The following is a 20,940-nucleotide window of genomic DNA, read 5'->3' on the forward strand; positions in this document are numbered from 1 at the left end:
TGCGTGGATGCACGACGCGCGCGCTGCACATTTCACGGAGGACAACACAAACTTCCACAAACTTCGCGAGTTCAATACAGGATATGCACAACGGCTTGTCCTGAAAGCTGGATTTACAAATAGAAGCTGTTCACGGGCCACAACCTGTAAGTCTGATTTATTTTTCATCGATGTGTTTTCCTGTAATAGGTTGTAGCAAGGAAGTAAACAGATGACAACACTGTTCTGCAAACCAGTCTGTTAAATGCTCATTCATACTTAACGTTATCCGACGAACACCTAACGTTACAAACATTAACGTTAAAATCTCAACAGCGAACCTGGCATTAGTGTAAATGATTCTTTGATTAGAGCTTTTATGTATTGTTTATCTACAGGCATGCTAAACATGGTTCTGTGTGTGATTTGGCTAACTTACTAGTTAAAGCCAGTGCTTAGTGTTTGTTTTGGGTTAGTTCTTGTGACAGATATTTGGCTATAATCGTTCTAAAAATACAAAAGTTAAAGTGCCATTCAGTAGCGATCATTATAGATCCGCAGTCTTTACTCTCGAGGACTGAACAGGTTCTGCTCGATCATCTTCACTCAAATGTTCTGGGTCTGATTCGGGCTCAGATTGGTATGGTTTTATTGACGCCGTTGTTTCTAACACTGACCAAAGCACAGCCTCCGATAAAGGTAAGGGGCGTGACGTTTCCGACATACGTGCACTAGGCGTTTAGCGAATCACAACACACTGGGCCAGCTAACCAATCAGAGCCCATCGCGTATTTTTGAGGGACTGGCTTCATACAACCCGGAAAGCATCAGACCGTTTTACAAGGAGGGACAGAGCAGTGTAGAATAAAGGTCAAATATATGAAAAATAAGGCAATTTTTTTTAAAACGAAGCATGAACACATGTTACAGTGCACCCCACTAACACAGTCAAGCCTTCAAAAGAATGTGTTTTACCACCCCTTTAAAATTATTATCAATGTTGAAAAAAGTTTTTGCTGCTTAATATTTTTTGGGGAAACTTTGACACTATCATTCCAATGTTTGGAGTGAGTAAAAAGAAAGGTAACAGTAAAAACATTAATGATTTTACAAAATATTTCTATTTCAAATAAATGCTGTTCTTTTGAACTTTATATTCATCAAATAATCCTGAAAAATATATCATGGTTTCCACAAAAATATTAAGCTTTTAATTATAGTAATAACAAGAACCATAGTTAATAATTGAGCACCAATAATAACTGTGCACCAAATCAGCATATTGGAATTATTTCTGAAGGATCATGTGACACTGAAGACATTTTGAAATATATTAAAATAGAAAACTGTTATTTTAAATTGTAATAATATATATTTTTTAAATTATATTAGAAACATTACAGTTTACTGTTTTTTTTAAACACATAAATGCACATAAGAGACTTATTTTAAAAAAACATAAAAAAAAAAAAAACTTTTGACCGTTAGTGTTTGTGTCATTGCGGTAATATAAATTTGTGGTTAATATTAGTTTTGTGTTCTGATCCGACTACGTTACGAGCACCTCCCGACAATTTTTTTTTTTACCAACATCTCTATAGTTTTTATAATTTTGTATTTTTGTTTTAGTTAGTATATCAGGTTAAGCTAAAGCTTCAAATAAGTTTAAGATTTTTTTTTTTTTCAGTAATGAAGATTTTTTTTATGGTTTTAGTTACTGTAACTATTATAACCCTGATACTTTATTAAATGATATGTTGTCATAAATGTGCACTACTCATTGATTACGAACCGTTCTGAAGCAGTCGGAAGCGCTGTTTCGTGAGCCTGTAGAACGCACAACAGCACCGTGTTTTCCTGCGGTTAGATCAGCACATTACAATTCAAATGATTCAAATCTCTTCCCTAATCGCCCCTCCCTAACATTTTCGTCTCGCTTTTATTTGTTGGCGAAAATGACAGTAGATTTTCGTCATGGTTTTTGTCATCTAAAACTGTTTTTATTTAGTTACCGTCTCGTTTTCATCTGTGAAAAAAAGGTTGTTGAAGAAAATTATGACAAAAATTATTTGTCAACGAAATTAACACTGCGGGAACGTTCATGTCACAATATTCCTAATTTAAAGTGAACTTCATTGTTTTATTGTTATATGTTTCCTGGGGTGCACTTATAATGTTAGAATGCTTTTTACATAAAAAATTGTCCTACCCTGATTTTAGCCCTCTGCTCCGAACGCTCTGTTTTAAGGGGCGTGTCTGCTGTGATAGTTCAGTGCAAATGCCCACTGCTGTGATTGGCTAACGTCTTTCCATTTGAAATAGTATTGCTCTCTCTTTTAGCGCGTTTTTACTATTACAGCAGTCATGGTTAACTAATCGTGAAAAGTGTTGCATTACATTTCGATCTATGGCATTATATTAAGATCGTGGCATGAAAGGTTGCAGTGATGATCATTGTAGCCGATCACACACATGTTGAGCGCATGAAAACAGCGATCTCATCATTAGAACTCAGTTTCTGTACAGTAACGAATGCTTTCATCTTCATTAACAGTGCAAACGTGATATAGTTAAGAGATTCGTTGAATAAAACGGGAGTCACTGATAAACTCTCGCTGTTTGATTGACAGGTTCAGCACGTGCTGCTCCAACGATTGCAAAGGGAGCTTTGAATCGCTTTTGATTGCTTTCTTTGTAGAATTTAATCACCATTAAATAACAGATTATTTTCATCTTACTAAGAGAAACAACGCAAGTTGACGTTTATTCACTGGTTTGATTTACTGACACGCAGACAAAGAACATCTGACTGTACATGAATATCAGGCATTAGAATGAACAGTTACTTGCATGTTGCATTACAGTCGAGCCCAGGCACTGCACAATATTTTGTAATCCTCAACGGCATGTTTGTTGCTTGGTAGCTCGATCTGGTTTAACACTAGGCCTATGTTACAACCGCAAATCGGTGGGCGGTGCTAAACAGGCAGTGATGAAGTAGGCGTTGATATTCTTCTGCAGAGGCGGTGCTTGCCTCCCTTTGACGTCATAGAGCCCCACTTTGAAAAAACTGTCGTTTGCTGGGCCTGGTGTCAATAAAAGCTTTTATTGGACTAACAAGGAAGTTTTCAGTTCTGAAACTTACAGGATATTCTTATAGAATAATGACCTCTTATATGTCAAAAATGTCAAGTTCATGACCCCTTTAAATGATTCCCACCTAAGGCATTTGCAGTTGTGGTAAGGGGCGTGTGATTGGTCAACCGTTTTGAAGCGGTTGACCAGTCACAACACACTGGTCCAGCCAACCAAGAGCACACTGTGCTTTTTGGACGAAGGGGCTTCATAGAGACAGGAACTAATCAGAGTGTGACAGACTGGGAAGAGAGGTACTGCATCAATGTAAAACATTTTTAGAAAAATCAAGAATGAAAGCCTAGTTGACACCAAATACAAAATCAAGACTTTGTAAAAGGGCATAATATGTCCCCTTTTAAATGAGTTCTAAATAAACCTGTCTTGCCTTTGAGAGTGAGCATTTAGATAATTATTTACTGGTTCAGTGATTAAGGAGAATAAGGCAAGGAAAATGTGGGACCTACATCTAAATGCCACATAAATGCCCCAAATTACTGCTTAAGAAGAAATTCTCTCAGGAGTGAGCAAGTACTGTCACATTAACTAGATGTCCTTACATCTACTTGTTTCATTGTTAATAATGGAAAGTCATTATTTTTCTCGTTCCAACTTTCCAGTCATCCAACTTTCATCTATCCTCACATGACCTCAGCACAATCTCTTCTGTCCAATCACAGATGGAGGGGAGGGGAAATGGAGATGTGATCCAGTGCTATCCACCAATAGCTGAGCATCAAGATGAGGGAGATGATGATGATGATGATGATGAAGATGATCAGATACATTATCTCAGTTGTGGAACCAAACAGAAAACGCACATGCAGAAAAATGATCACCAAACCAACAAAAAGCTCCAGTTTCAGCATACTACTGTTACAAAGCCTGACCTCGCAAATCTCAGCCCAAGGTGTGTAGACGTCTACACATGCATGTATTTAAAAAGCATTAAAAGATACAGCATTTTAATAGGCATTTGCTCACTGGTGCACGAAGGACCTTGTAAGAACAGTAAAAAAGAACAGTTTGTTTGTGTTCAGGGTCGTGGACGGCACAGAGGACAGTGATGGTACAGAAAATTCCCACACGTTTATATTTTCCTCTGGTCATCAGCACACTGTCAGTGGTGCAACGAATACCACCGCCACCACAGCAGGTGTGTATATGTGTGTGCTGGCAGAGGCTGGATGAGTTGTTGTGGCTTCTTTTGTCTTTATGCCAATATTTCAAGTCTGAAGCACAATGAATGATAACACCATTACCAGTGTTTATTAATGATAATCTTTTGTTTCTCACCTTAAAGAAATGTCACCTAAAACTCATGTTGTTTCAGATCTGACACAGATGTCCAAGCTGTTCTTTCCTTCTTAAATATGTATGTATGTAAATATATGTTGACCGATCCTATAAAATTCAAGATGCTTTTAGCTTTACTTTTTTCCATGCACAAAGCTGTAATGTAGGTTCAGAAGACCTAGAAAGTTTTTAGATCTTGTTAATTTGATTCACTGTCTTTTCATATGAAAAAAAGCAGCTTAGACATTCTGCAAAATACCTTCTTTTTTGTTTCATGGAAGAAAGAAAATTAAACCGGTTTTGAAAGACATGAGAGTGAGGAAATGGTGACAGAATTTTCATTTTTGTGGTGAACTCTTCCTTGAAGTCTTTGTAATGAGTTTTCACTGTCATTGTGAGGCAGTTGGACATGATTGTTTTTTCTCTGTGCAGATTTAGCAGCTAAATCAGAGGACACCAGAGGACAGCTACGCTACCTTAACCAAGAGGTAATTATTTTTCTACTGAATCTTTGGCAGTCATATTTTGTCTTTTTTTTTTGCTGTGTAATTTTAATGGTAGGTCTGCACTTAAAATTTGATGTAGAAAGTCTTTTCATAAACTCTGGGTTTTAAGGCTGATAACCCTGCGCTAAATGTGAGTACTAACAGATCGAAACCAGTGCTGCTCAGGTGAGCTCTTGGTGCTAGGTACGCACAAGCCATATGGCAGGCTGCTGTGAGAGAGGATAAGGGGGTGTTATTCAAACACTAGAGGACATAAAACTCATTAGAAGAGGAAAGTGGGGCTGGCCCCATGATCATGAGGATAGAGAATATTCCAACATTCCAGAGTTCCACAATGCCCTTGAACCCACCACATGTGGTTTCCCACGGATCACACATTGGCAGTTTATAACAAGTTTTATTTGAGGGGGCTCCTCGGTTGTTGCTTGAATTCAAGACTGACACCACAAATTCAGTATTTAGGCTCTGCGATATTTTTAGAAAATGCAAAATTATAAGAACACTTAGCATCTGGGAGTCGTCTTATTGGGCCTGGATTTATTGTCCAAGAGGACATTACCCAAAACATTCTTCTAACTATTAGCGGACTTACCTGCGACATAAGGAATCTGCTGGAACATTGAAAATGATGGACTGGCCCTCTCAAAGTCCGGACCTCAACCCCATCGAGCACATTTGGAGTAGGGATGGGTCGCGATTTTCGAATATTCGATTAGTTGATTTAATTATAGAATATCGAATAGTTTGTGCGATTATCGTCCCAAAAAAAATCCCCATTTTTTCGGTGCTGATGTGGTGGTGACGCACGCGTTCATGTAACCAGAGGGAGGCGCTGCCAATAACGCACCTAAATGCTGTCAGTCAGCTCTCAGGGTGTTTTATACTGGGCACGTTTGATGCGGTCCGAGCGTGATTCTTCCCTGTGCCTCTGCAGCATTGGTCTGGTTTCACACTCAACTTGAACCCTGGTGCGTTTGCGTTGAGTGTTGTTTTCACATTCAGGTGAATCGTGGCACGTCGAGTGCAACCAAACTCCGGTTGTGTTCTCGGGTTCGGTACCTCAGTGCACACCAAGCTCTGTATGAAAGCTTTCACATTAGCAATTTTTCATGGGAACCGTGCCCCATTTCGAACGAAACTGCCAGAGTAAAAATCCCTTGAGACAACAGAAGAAGAACACCTCGTCTCACGCACACTGTAGACCATGGGCGTCGGAACCATTGTATGTGGGTGGGACAAGACCCACCCACTTTTTACGATCAATGATATTGGACCCACTCACTTTTATCGTCTCTTATCCAGCACATGTCTGTTTACCTACCCCTAACCAATAAACACTTATTATTAAACACGTTAGACACTTTATTTCCACTTTTCTAATATTTTCTTCATTTTTATTAAAAATAAATGCCTTTCCGATCTGATATGTGATTGGAAAAGGGAGTAGAGTTAGTTTGGCAAAAGGCGGATTCGAACCGCGGTCGATTTGCGTCAAAACTTGATGCCATGCGTCTTACCCCTACACTATAGCCGCTTTCAAAGACATTGTGATTTCCGTAAACTTGTCTTGTCCAACCAGATGTTTAGCAAACAAGGCGATATATGTGTACTTAATTTAAATAGCCTCTACTCCAGTAAAAATTCTCTGAGAGAGGACCCACCCACATTTTTTTTGCTTCCGACGCCCATGCTGTAGACTTGTGGCATTTAACGGTTACGGTAACTTTGGGTGATGTCACATTACAGTCATATGTTTCAGCATGTTACAATAATTATATGGCTTGAGTTGATATAGCCTATTCCCTGAATAATTAAACAGTTTGTTATCATACAGATTGAGAGCGTGAATGGCCTCTCTCCCTGTCTCTCAGGGTTGCCAGGTTTTCACAACAAAATCCGCCCAATTGCTATCTCAAAACTAGCCCAAAACAAGCCCAATCGCGTTTCAGGGGGGGTTCTCTAGTAAAAATTGCATTTGGGGGGTAAAATATGTGGAGTTTTTTGGCATGGCTAGCCTACTAAAATTCGCATTCCCGGGGCTAAATATCACATAATTGGGGTCGCTTCAACACGCGGACATGAAAAACAGCCCGCGTCAACAGTGTTGAAGTAGCCGTGGACTTGGCAACACTGCTCTCTCTATTTATATGTGTGTAGCCTTTACATGCGTGCATGCGGGGGAGGAGTTGCGATTTTCGAATATAAATCGAATAATTCCCAACGATCATCGAATATTATTTTTGCTTGAAATGCCCATCCCTAATTTGGAGCGAGTTGGAAAATAAACTGGACAGATCTATTGTACATTCAAAGGAAAGCCTTTGGTTTCAGTTGCAGAAGGCATGGGATAACATTAGTGTTGATGTCCTCAGAGGACTCTATGCCAGAGATATGTGCTGCTGTAATTGCTGAAAAAGGTGGACATACCAAATATTAAAGTTAAAAGTGGATAAAAACAGTATGAATATATCTATGTATATAGTGGGGCAAAAAAGTATTTAGTCAGCCACCAATTGTGCAAGTTCTCCCACTTTAAAAAATGAGAGAGACCTGTAATTTTCATCATAGGTACACTTCAACTATGAAAGACAGAATGAGGAAAAACAATCCAGAAAATCACATTGTCTGATTTTTAAAGAATTTATTTGCAAATTATGGTGGAAAATAAGTATTTGGTCACCTACAAAAAAGCTAGATTTCTGGCTCTCACAGACCTGTAACTTCTTCTTTAAGAGGCTTCTCTGTCCTCCACTCGTTACCTGTATTAATGGCACCTGCTTGAACTCGTCATCAGTATAAAAGACACCTGTCCACAACCTCAAACAGCCAGACTTCAAACTCCACTATGGCCAAGACCAAAGAGCTGTCAAAGGACACCAGTAGCAAAATTGTAGACCTGCACCAGGCTGGGAAGACTGAATCTGCAATAGGTAAGCAGCTTGGTGTGAAGAAATCAACTGTGGGAGCAATTATTAAAAAATGGAAGACATACAAGACCACTGATAATCTCCCTCGATCTGGGGCTCCACACAAGATCTCACCCCGTGGGGTCAAAATGATCACAAGAACGGTGAGCAAAAATCCCAGAACCACACGGGGGGACCTAGTGAATGACCTGCAGAGAGCTGGGACCAAAGTAACAAAGGCTAACATCAGTAACACACTACGCTGCCAGGGACTCAAATCCTGCAGTGCCAGACGTGTCCCCCTGCTTAAGCCAGTACATGTCAGGGCCCGTCTGAAGTTTGCTAGAGAGCATTTGGATGATCCAGAAGAGGATTGGGAGAATGTCATATGGTCAGATGAAACCAAAATATAACTTTTTGGTAAAAATTCAACTTGTTGTGTTTGGAGGAGAAATAATGCTGAGTTGCATCCAAAGAACACCACACCTACTGTGAAGCATGGGGGTGAAAACATGCTTTGGGGCTGTTTTTCTGCAAAGGGACCAGGACAACTGATCCATGTAAAGGAAAGAATGAATGGGGCCATGTATCGTGAGATTTTGAGTAAAAACCTCCTTCCATCAGCAAGGGCATTGAAGATGAAACGTGGCTGGGTCTTTCAGCATGACAATGATCCCAAACACACCGCCCGGGCAACGAAGGAGTGGCTTCGTAAGAAGCATTTCAAGGTCCTGGAGTGGCCTAGCCAGTCTCCAGATCTCAACCCCATAGAAAATCTTTGGAGGTAGTTGAAAATCCGTGTTGCACAGTGACAGCCCCAAAACATCACTGCTCTAGAGGAGATCTGCATGGAGGAATGGGCCAAACTACCAGTGACAGTGTATAAAAACCTTGTGGAGACTTGCATAAAACTTTGACCTCTGTCTTTGCCAACAAAGGGTATATAACAAAGTATTGAGATTAACTTTTGTTATTGACCAAATACTTATTTTCCACCATAATTTGCAAATAAATTCTTTAAAAATTAGACGATTTTTTTTCTTCTCATTCTGTCTCTCATAGTTGAAGTGAAGTACCTATAATGAAAACCTATGAAGTACCTATGATGAAAATTACAGGCCTCTCTCATCATTTAAGTGGGAGAACTCGCACAATTGGTGGCTGATTAAATACTTTTTTGCCCCACTGTATATATATTATTCTTGTTCCCGTCTCTCAGGGAACCAAGGTTACAACAGTAACCAGAGACATTCCCTTTCGAGAGCAGTCACTTCGACATTGCGTAGCCAGCAACGCTGTGGGAAAGGGACGTCGACACCGTTGTCTCGAGGGGGACGTTCTTTATCTCATGGTTGTCATTTAGAATATTGAAGATTTAATGTTCATTGAATATTACCATTAACATTAACTGAATATTAATGTTTAATAAAAATCCATCAGGGCATGGAAGTCTTACTGTCAGTCTGGCTTAAAGATTTTCATGTATTTTTCCATGTTTTTCCCCAGTGAAATATATATTCTCGGAATTTATATTTCATCTTTTAATTAGTGCTGCAGTAAAAGTACAGATCGGACCCTGACAGAGTACTGTAGTTCTGCTGAGTATTGGCATGGGTATAAATCCATGTGACAACTCACAGTCTTGATTGTCAGCCGACGGCTTTGACATGAGGCTTTTGACAGGTAATGTCATAAGAGGGATCCTCTGCTGCTGTGACTTTTCCTCATTTTTTTCCTCCTTATCTCTGTTTCTTGTATCTGACTATATATTTTTGACAGCCGGCCTCGCAGCAGGGTTTTGTTGTAATCCATGCTTGATTTGGTCCGCCAAGAGGATGAGGGCTCTCTTCCTGTTGTCCCTTCCTGTTTGAAGCTGTTGTCTTGTACCTCCCCGCCTCTGATGGCATTTATGGATCATTACCCAATTACCCTCATTATTGGGTATTATCACTTGTTGGCACGATTCTGAGGGTGGCTGTCCATCTGAATCTGGATCATCTATGCTGTGTTCTGGACCGTCACGAACATTATTATTCTGAGCTAACCATAAGGAGGGGGGACGTGTACAGAGGACAGACAGCACAAAAAGATATATAGGAAGAGTAATTATGGGAATCCGAATTTAATTTAGTGAGCTGTGGTACCATGATTAGTGCATTTCTATAAAAATCAATTGGAGAAAACATAATCCTCAGTATGGTGGCTTTATGAATCGAAGTTGCTTTACATGTATTAGAGCTAATTCACTTGTTGATAGTATTTTAATTGAACTACACTGAAAAATGTTTAAATATATATATATATATATATATATATATATATATATATATATATATATATATATATATATATATATATATATATATATATATATATATATATATATATATATATATATATATATATATATAGATGTTGTACATAAACCCATTTTTTATTGTTTGTTTAATTGTTGTATTTCACGTAAATGTATGTTCAAGTTTTATACTTTTGCACAGATTCAAAAGCCAAAGAAAAACTGAGAAAGAAATTATTCTCTTCAGACCCTGTGTGAAATAATCAGGATCTACACCAGGGACTTTAAGTAATGATCTTTTTTAGGAGAAACCCCCAAAATAACTAAATATCAATAAGTCAACAACGAACAATGATGTCCCATGGGGCTTAAATAAATAACACCCTAGTTTCACCTGAAAGCTGCTGGCTCTAGCAGACAATGACAGATGGGTGGATGCAGAGGGACAACCCAAGGCCTTACAAGATCATACTGTTCTGTTGCTGTGGGAAACTGTTTGCATTTAGTTTTTTCTTGCTTGTTGCATCCCTTTCAAAAAATACTTGAGAGCTCTTTATATACTGGAATATATATTACAAATGTTTAGAATGAAATATTATTGTTATTATTGTAAAATACTGGAATTTTTTTAAATAAAAAAAAAATATATTTTTAATATTAGTGACATCCCTTTCAAAAACATTTCTTGCAAATGCATTTTATTGCAACAAGATAATTTGCATAACATTGCATTGTATAATGTTTTATTTGTTCAAAAGTAATTAAAATGACAATTCAACTTTTAATATAATTGAAGAAAAAGAAAATATTTTCAGTAAAATACACTGTTTAGAAGATTGTCAAGAAAGGGTGTCTGAGGCACGTGTAACTACGCACCATTCATGGCATTTCTGTAGATTGGGGTAATGAGAAGGAGCATAACCTTACTTAATATCCAGACCTGGGGGTGTATTACAGAAACTTAGGTCTTAACCATAGACTGTAAAAAAAATATGGACGTAGTGTCCGTGACGTCACCCATAGGATTCTGATGAGCCGTTCTGAAGCGCAAAGTTGGGTCGAGCTGGCCGTTGCCTTCTTGGCAGCGCGTCATCGCGCATCACTCCCGGATAACAGAAAATGGGTAAAAAGGTGGGACGTGGGCGGAGCTTAAGTGACGCGATGACTAACAGACAGCAGATAAATGGCTATCCATCTGTCACTCGAAGTGGCCACGCCCTTAATTATGCAGAACTTTAATGCTTTATATAATGTAAACGAATGAGTTATAAAAAAAATCAACCCCCCTCACAGTTGTCATGAAGGGCAAAATTAGCCGTATAGACCAAAACCACAATTTGTACCAGGCTGTAAACATGTTTTATTCTGCTGTAAAGTTGGCCATTTTAACATGGGGCTCAATGAGATTCTGCTCCCTTCTGGAGCCTGTCCCTAGCGGCCAGTCGATGAATTGCAGTTTAAGGCACTTCCGTGTTGGCTTCAAGAGAAACTGCGGGAGGTTGCCGCTTGGTCTTAACTTAAGATATGAGAAGTTAATTTAGGGTTTTTCACAATTTCGTATTACAGAAGAAAATCTTAACTTGATTTAGAATTCTTATCTTATTTTACAAAATCTCATCTTATCTGTAGTTAGGAAATCTTAAACAGCTCCATCAAGTTCGGTAATCAACTGTCAGGTCTGTTACCAAGTAACCAACAATGCGCAAACTGCTTCTGAGGTAAACCTAAAATCAAAATGGGGAAACAAACTTTTAATTTCAGTGCGGCAGACATTGAAATTTTGATATACCCGTTTCCTATCCATAAACTGACTAATGAATCCATTAAATGTACTTGTGATGGATCCCTAATGACAAAACACAAACATGTTGTGCATCCTAGTGCCTGTAAGGCCCTGTTCACACCTGGTATTAAGAAGCATATTGGTCGATCGGATCACAAGTGGACAACGCTATACAGGTGCAAACAGGGTCTAAAACGTGTTGAGCTTGTCCACTTTTGACCACTTCCAGAGGTTGTCGAAAAAACGCAAAACAACGAACAAGCCAAAGTTTGGTTTGAAGATGGAACATTTACCAAGCACAATGTTCTATCACAATTCTTGATTTTTAACACACACACACACACACACACACACAGCATTCTTCTCTGATAATGCCTATGTTTTTTCGTTGTCTCCGGTCGCGTTCATATCTAAATTGTGTGAGTTTATTGTGTCCATTAGATCGAAAGACCTGAAAAAGCCCATATTACCCGTCCGTAGACCCTCCTCTCAAATAAATCAGGACAGAAGTAGTTAAAGTGGATAAAAGAGACACCCTGTGTAAACGGGAATGCGTCTCCCTCGTCTACTTATGGTCCAGTCGACCAAAACCATCTTAATACCAGGTGTAAACAGGGCCTAAAGGTCAAATGTGACACCTGTTTATATGTGTTACAGGTGAGCTCTCTGGGGCGGGAGGTGGCTGAGCTGGGACGAGTAATGCGGAGTCTTGCCTTTCTCATCGAATCCATGATGGCCTCTCCGCAAACACCAGGCGTCTGTACATCCACGTTTACCTCGGGACATCCCTCTCCTCCTATCCCCTTCCAGGGCCAAGGTTCTTCCTGGGCCAGCCCGCCTTTTCCTTCACCGATGCACCATGGAATACGTCCCGGAGGACTTGTTTCCTTTCCACTCAGGCCACAAGAACTGCAGCTGGTCTGCCCCACCACGTCTCCCAGTTCCTTCCCCGTCACGCTTTCCACATCACCCCATATGGACAGATTCAAAGAGCCTTTACTGGCCCTATCTCCGCACAGCATAGTTGCTCGGACCCGCTCAAAGAGCCTGGAGACGCCTCTTCTGCAACATCATCAACACATCTCACACGCCCCTGGAACTTTACCCAGAGCCGGACAGCCATTGCTGGGAGAAGGGGAGGATCTCAGGTCCCTGGGTTTGTAGCAATCAACCTTTAAAACGGACAAGTTCCACTGGAATCTGCGTGTTGACCTGGACTCAGGACTGGACTGATAAGATAAGTGGTACACGCACTGCCAAAGCCATGGAGCAATGGTTCCTTCGAAGATATACGTGTTTACCATTTCAGTTTTTAAGATAATCTCTTTAATGGCATGTCTTTCAATGCTAGAAACTAAAGGGATATCTCTAATCAGGAAAACTACACTAAAACATTTTTGGTGTTGAAACAATTTTCACTCTATAATTGCTAGTAAATTTCACAATTCATTTCAAAGAAGCTGCAAGTAACACATTGGATTAAATGTGAAATTTCTAAGTAGAGCATTTTCTTGTAAAACAATCTTTGTTTTATTTACAACTTTGAAAAGTCCGTTTTTTTTACAGTGTATTTGAGTTCCAACAGCAGACAATTTACTAGGACTACTACAATTAACTACAATTTACTAACCTACCTGCTAAAACAAGCGATTTGTGATTAAGATTCAACCCGCATTTCATGTTCACTACATTTATTATGTCCAAATACTGTTAATATTAAGCCAAACTTCAGGGGCCAGTTTCATAAACATAGCCACTAAGTTAAAGGGATAGTTCACCCAAAAATGAATATTCTGTCATCATTTAGTCACCTTCAAGTTGTTCCAAACCTGTATAAATGTACACTCACCTAAAGGATTATTAGGAACACCTGTTAAATTTCTCATTAATGCAATTATCTAATCAACCAATCACATGGCAGTTGCTTCAATGCATTTAGGGGTGTGGTCCTGGTCAAGAAAATCTCCTGAACTCCAAACTGAATGTCAGAATGGGAAAGAAAGGTGATTTAAGCAATTTTGTGCGTGGTTGTTGGTGCCAGACGGGCCGGTCTGAGTATTTCACAATCTGCTCAGTTACTGGGATTTTCACGCACAACCATTTCTAGGGAATTCTACAAAGAATGGTGTGAAAAGGGAAAAACATCCAGTATGCGGCAGTCCTGTGGGCGAAAATGCCTTGTTGATGCTAGAGGTCAGAGGAGAATGGGTCGACTGATTCAAGCTGATAGAAGAGCAACTTTGAGTGAAATAACCACTCGTTACAACTGAGGTATGCAGCAAAGCATTTGTGAAGCCACAACACGCACAACCTTGAGGCGGATGGGCTACAACAGCAGAAGACCCCACCGGGTACCACTCATCTCCACTACAAATAGGAAAAAAAGGCTACAATTTGCACGAGCTCACCAAAATCGGACAGTTGAAGACTGGAAAAATCTCGATTTCTGTTGAGACATTCAGATGGTAGAGTCAGAATTTGGCGTAAACAGAATGAGAACATAGATCCATCATGCCTTGTTACCACTGTGCAGGCTGGTGGTGGTGGTGTAATGGTGTGGGGGATGTTTTCTTGGCACACTTTAGGCCCCTTAGTGCCAATTGGGCATCGTTTAAATGCCACGTCCTACCTGAGCATTGTTTCTGACCATGTCCATCCCTTTATGACCACCATGTACCCATCCTCTGATGGCTACTTCCAGCAGGATAATGCACCATGTCACAAAGCTCGAATCATTTCAAATTGGTTTCTTGAACATGAATGAGTTCACTGTACTAAAATGGCCCCCACAGTCACCAGATCTCAACCCAATAGAGCATCTTTGGGATGTGGTGGAACGGGAGCTTCGTGCCCTGGATGTGCATCCCACAAATCTCCATCAACTGCAAGATGCTATCCTATCAATATGGGCCAACATTTCTAAAGAATGCTTTCAGCACCTTGTTGAATCAATGCCACGTAGAATAAAAGGCAGTTCTGAAGGCGAAAGGGGGTCAAACACAGTATTAGTATGGTGTTCCTAATAATCCTTTAGGTGAGTGTATTTGTTCTGCTGAACACAAAGGAAGACATTTGGAAGAATGTGTGTAACCAAGCAGATCTCAGCATCCATTGACTACCGTAGTGGGGGAATAATACTATGATGGCTGCCGAGATCTGCTTGGTTACAAACATTCTTCCAAATATCTTCCTTTGTATTCAGCAGAAGAAAGGAATTCATACAGGTTTGGGAACAACTTGAGTGAGTAAATGACAGAATTTTCATTTTTGTGTCAACTATCCCTTTAAAGTCCCTGTAAAGTCACAACTAAACATGTGTTCTGAGTTTCTCACACCACAGATAAATGTGTTATTAACCACCCAGCCAAATTTGAATCATAAAAAAATCCGCCAAGTACATAAAATAAAAATAAAAATAAAATAGCTTATCAAAAACTTGAAAAAATGAGCAGTATTCTCTGCTCTCAAACGCTGGGGGTGTGTCAGCTGTCGGAGCCGAAACCACGCCCACTCGCGGGAAACCTTCCGTAGCACACAAGACAACACTCACTCGTCTATGATCACGACGCACCAGATGTCGGCGGGACGGGAGGATGAAGGTGGTGGGGGGGGGGGGGGGGGGCTGTAGTCGGTTCGGCCCCATTCTGCAGCGGATTATCAGTGAATCTTAGTTGTCTCCGGTTAAAGTTTGTAAAACGATCCGGTGTTTAGTCACTGCAGAGGCAGGTGTTGGTGGTGATCCTCAGCTCTCCATCAAGATAGCTGTTCACAAAATAAATCCACCACTTCTTGATCATCGTTTTTGTTTTGTAAGTTGTAGACTATAGTAACTAACAGTACTGACAGTAACTCGCGATCGAGCGGGCAAACGGATGCAAATGTGCTGTATTTATGATTGTGTTAGGGGAGGAGCCCGGCTCGGTGGCTCCAGTGCATCATCGAGCCAACGTTTTAGCCCCACCCAGAAAATCCTGAACACAGCAACGGTGAAAAACTGTTTAACGGTCTAACTTCTGAATTCAGTACTACATAGTTCACATTCTTTGTAATGTGTTTCAGCAATACATTTCTAACATTTATAATGTGTTTAGAAACAAATCTCAGAATTGCCTTTACAGGGACTTTAAGTCTTAAAAATCAGTAGTAAGCAGGGTAAAAGTCTTACTTTTCAGATTCAAAATACATCAATCTACCCATTTAACGTCTAAGACTAGTCTAAGTTAATACAATCATCCACAGCTCAAAGTTCTTCTAAACTTTTAGTTTATCCTAACTATTGATGCCTAAATAAAGTCCTTCACAAAGTGATCATCTGTGTAATGAAATGTTGACGCTTTACCAACACCATCTGTCAATTATCACTGTACAAAGATTGACAGTATTCCTCGTGTTGTAAATCGCAATTATATTAATGCATTTCTAATCACAATCTATGAAAAACACTAAAATATACACTGTAGATGTTAATCGACCTACGGTAGTCCCACCAGTAAAAGGACAATTTACAGCTCAAATAAAAATGGATATTTGTATGGAAAAAATCAACCTGGAACATTCCTTTAAAATGTTAATTGTAGTGACATTATTTTCTGGAACCTATAACCGTAAAGGATTAGTTCACTTCATAATAAAAATTTCCTGATAATTTACTCACCCCATCTTATCCAAGATGTTCATGTCTTTCTTTCTACAGTCGAAAAGAAATTAAGGTTTTTGAGGAAAAATTTGGACTTCAAGGTAGGGCTGAACGATTAATTGCATTTGCGATAATATCGCGATATTATAAAACACGATTTCCTAACCGCAAAGGCTGCGATTACAGTCTGGTCACGTGACACGCGAGAGTAAAGTCTGCAGAAGAAGCAACTTGGCACGTTACATATACCTGGCCTAAAAGGGGAAAAACTGTTTGTGTTTGATCTTTCTAATATTGTGTTGTTCATACTATAGGCTACAATAGAGGTGGGAGAAAAGATTCTTCTCCAATGATTCTGGATCGATTCTGAGCTTAGATTTTAACTGCAGGTGCGTGGTGGCGCTGCGTGTGTTTTAGAAACACCCGTATTCTAATTGCTTCCATTATCTCTCTCTTTCTCACACATACACACACACACAATCACACACGAACCATAAAATAATATTTCATAACGTCCGGAACGGTTGACGGCACGAATCGCAATGACATTCGCAGGCTTCTTTGCACAGGATATGTGCTGTGAGAAACTTAGCTTTGATGTCACGCTTACAGAGTGTGTTCTCGCTCGCCGGTATTTTCCTTTCAAACGCTCAACGAAGGCTTCATTCATGTCGTTAGGAATGCAGTGTGCTTGTATATTAAAAAATAAGTAACTCACTGACAGAAGGTTTTCCATTTCAAATGCTCACGCGACGCTTTGTGAAGAGTCCTCGCGAGCACGCGTCTGTGTGAGTCTCAAAATGCTTTTATGACGCAAAATTAATGTAAACACCGTCAGTAATGTCTTAATGAATTAATCAGACAGGGCAAAAACATCTTATATTTCAAAAGAGATCTGTGCATTAGTGTGAATGCAGGTCTCCCGCTGTCTATGATGATGTCATGATTAATAATCAAACAACAGTAAAGCTGTGAAAGAGAAAAATCACTCACAGTTCAGACACTCTTAAATACTGAAAGCACTCTTTGTTCATTGCTTGTAATATGTTTTTTGTTCCTCTTTATGATTTACTAGCTTATGTTTTGCAGCTATATTAGTTTATATATTTAAAATTATTAACATGCAATTGTTTTAATTAAAATGTTATAATGTCCTAGTTATTTTAAAAAGCTTATAATTACATATATCATAATAAAAAACATTTTAAGTTTTTAATAAATTAATAAGATTAATTAATAAGGAAAAAGTTCAAGAATTGTTTTGGAATCGGATCGTGACTCCCAGAATCGGAATCGGATCGTGAGGTACCAATTAAAGATTTCCACCATTACTATACAATGATGTATTGTTGAATAATACAGAAGATAAAGAGTTTTAAAAATAATCGCATATTAAATCGCAATCGCAATATTGGTTAAAAAAATCGCAATTAGATTTTTTTCCAAAATCGTTCAGCCCTACTTCAAGGGCAACCAATGGGTCCAAATCAATGCAGTTTCAAAGGGCTTTGAAGGGCTTTAGAGGGCTCTGCACGAGGGATCCTCTATGTGGAAAAACCGACCCAGTGTTAAAGCGAACGTGCAAAGACTAAATCAAACACCCTTTTCAAAAATAAAGGTAAAACAACGATGTCGGACAATTTTAAAGTTGGAGGAGAACATGAGATTAGCTTTTCGGCACTGGGTCGTTACTTCCACCTACGTCACGGACGTGACCTTTCCGACGTGATGACGTCATACGTCGTGAAGAGGCACAGCACCCAAGTTGAGCATTTGTGGTTAAAAAGTGGCCGATGGTTTCTCTAGATAAGACCCTATTCCTCGGCTGGGATCGTGCAGAGCCTCTGAAGCCCTTTGAAACTGCATTGATTTGATTTGGACCCAACCTGTAGGTTGCCATTGAAGTCCATTATGTGGAGAAAAGTCCTGGAATGGTTTCCTCAAAAAACGTAATTTCTTTTCGACTGACGAAAGAAAGACACAAACATCTTGGATGAGATGGGGGTGAGTAAATAATCAGGAAATTTTCATTTTGAAGTGAACTAATCCTTTAATGCTAACATCAATTCTTTGCTCAGTAAAAGGATGGGAAGAAATCTCGCAGGTTGACTGGTATGCTAATGCTGCTGGATGCTAGCTGTCTAGTTAAGTAAAAAGAGAGACTCCCATATTCAGACTTTATATTAGAAAATCAGCTTTTTAATCAGATATAATGCATGCTTAGAAGCATGAGCTCTACTAGTCAAGCTTGAATCTACTTATCTTAGTGCTTGACAACTGACTCTATCCTCTAATTTAGTCAGATTAGCCATGTGTGGTGCAAAAATACAATGAATCTGCTTGTCAACAATAAGCTGACAGATATTCAATAAATAAGCTAAATAAATAACATTTAATTGCACAAAACTACCATAGTCCTTACATAAAAAGGATGTGGATTACGCATAATAAAGGGAACATTGCTCACAGTGGGCGATCTGAAGTTTGACAGTAATTGTTTTGGAATTTATTGTTGAAGGTGGTGAATTCACAGAAGCGGTGCTTTGATGGGCTTTAAAAGGGATGAGTTTGGAGACAAAACTACTTGGAGAGGGTTTTAAAGTGCTGGCTGCATACAGGTTACTGTTAGACATTTAGCATGCGAAATCACAGCAAAATGACAGCATGCTAAAAGCCTCTGAGAAGTTGCATCCTCTTTCAAGTGCCACCGCTAATGCTAAAGACAGAAACTGGTAACAATGAAAAACTATTTTTACAGCATTTATTCATCAGCAGCATATATTTGTTCATGTTAATTTATAAATATATTAATTCTTGTTCATTCATAATACATTAACTTGTTTTTAGGGCCCGAGCACTATTATAATGAACTTATAATTAAAAAAATATATTAGGCGACAACAATGTTAATGTTAACTAAAACGTAAAACTAGTCAACTTAATTTCATCTATTGAAATAAAGCTAAAATCTAATACATTTTATTTATAAATATTAGATGAAAATTCTGCCTCAACTGACTGAAATAATAATAATTTAAAGCTGAAGAACTAAATGACTAAAAATAAACTAAATTCTCGACAAAACAGAGCAAAATGAATAAAAAACCTAATTAAAATATACAAATAAAAGCTACATAAGGGGGATGGGATCGGGAAAGGTCCAAGAGCATCTAGCGCGATTACATAGAAAAAACTAAGAAAAACGCATTCTGTGTGAACGGCCCTACACTGGTTGTTGCTGCATCCCATTAGTTTCACATCTCATTTGCATAAAGTAGGCAAAGAACTGAGCTCTTGCTGCTCGTGTGACCAGAAATTGAATGAAGGACTTCAGGTCATTTCAGATCACTTGAAAATGTGAACGTCTATTAAACCTTCACCAACAGTGTCATTATCAACTTCATCAAGACATATTGATGGTTTGCTTTACATTTAAACTCACATGAACCACGAATGCTCGTTTTAAAGCATCCTTCTGAAAGTTTCCGGGATATCCCTTTAGCTTCTTTCTATTTGTTGTTTTTAATTGCATGACTTCTGAAGAGGGTGGAGAGTATACCCTTGCAGTAGGTTGTAGAGACGCCATGTAGGGTTGTGCAGTAGACACCATAGAAGCATGAAGGTCATCTTGACACAGTCTCTCTTTTCTCCTCTGCCTGGCCCTCAGGGCACGAGTGAGGAACAGCAGGGACGAGTCTTACACAATGTGTGTACGCTGTATGTGAGTGCATGTTCTTGACTATGCCTGCAAGTGCGTTTGTGGGGGAAGCGGGGTTATAATACTGTAGCCAAGTACTAAAGGGGTATTTATGGCAGAGGTTTCTGAAGGAATGGGATCTGGGGCATGAGGGATGGGGGTGGGGTGGTCCAACGATGGAGTTTATTATTAGGAATAGTTGAATTGACATGGGGAAAGGGGGGTTTCTGTTTGCTTGCTCTTTAGGACAGGTCTTGGGGGGGTTTGGTTGCCGGTGGCAAAGTGGCCCCTGCTGTCAATCGTCTCTCCCTGGCACAGATGTGGTCTGTCTGCTTTGCCTGTCTCCCTCTCTTTCTGTCTTTCTCTGCTCACTTTCCTCCCATTTCACAGTCTTAATCTGGGAACATATTGCAAACCTCCTACTCCTGTTATCACCATTGACCTTACTTAGTCATTCATTTTAAAGGGATAGTTCACCCAGATATCAATATTGTCATCATTTACTCACCCTCATGTCCTTCTAAACCTGTAAGACTTTCTTCCTTCGGTGGAACACAAAAAAAAGAAGAAGAAAATTTAGGGCCAGATTTATTAAAAAGGGCAAATTAGCGTGAGAGCGCAATTCCAAAATAGCGCCGATGGGAGTGGAAAGCTCTGCGTGTGATCTACTTATGACGCGCAAATTAAAGGACACAGATGCAGCCGG

General features: G+C 39.4%; 1 protein-coding gene across 1 annotated transcript in view; it reads left to right on the forward strand.

Moving 5' to 3' along the window:
- Positions 1–13,065, forward strand: part of kcnh8 (potassium voltage-gated channel, subfamily H (eag-related), member 8) — a gene marked incomplete at both ends in the record, with an annotated part of 95,082 nt that extends 82,017 nt beyond the window's left edge. Inside the window, 4 exons of the mRNA XM_079828542.1 lie at positions 3,795–4,024; positions 4,155–4,270; positions 4,843–4,898; positions 12,559–13,065. Coding sequence (XP_079684668.1) covers positions 3,795–4,024; positions 4,155–4,270; positions 4,843–4,898; positions 12,559–13,065 — 909 coding nt within the window. The remainder of the gene's footprint in view (positions 1–3,794; positions 4,025–4,154; positions 4,271–4,842; positions 4,899–12,558) is intronic.
- Between the last annotated feature and the right edge of the window lie 7,875 nt (positions 13,066–20,940).

This window comes from Gobio gobio, assembly GCF_949357685.1.
Source record: "Gobio gobio genome assembly, chromosome: 11".
NCBI lineage: Eukaryota > Metazoa > Chordata > Actinopteri > Cypriniformes > Gobionidae > Gobio > Gobio gobio.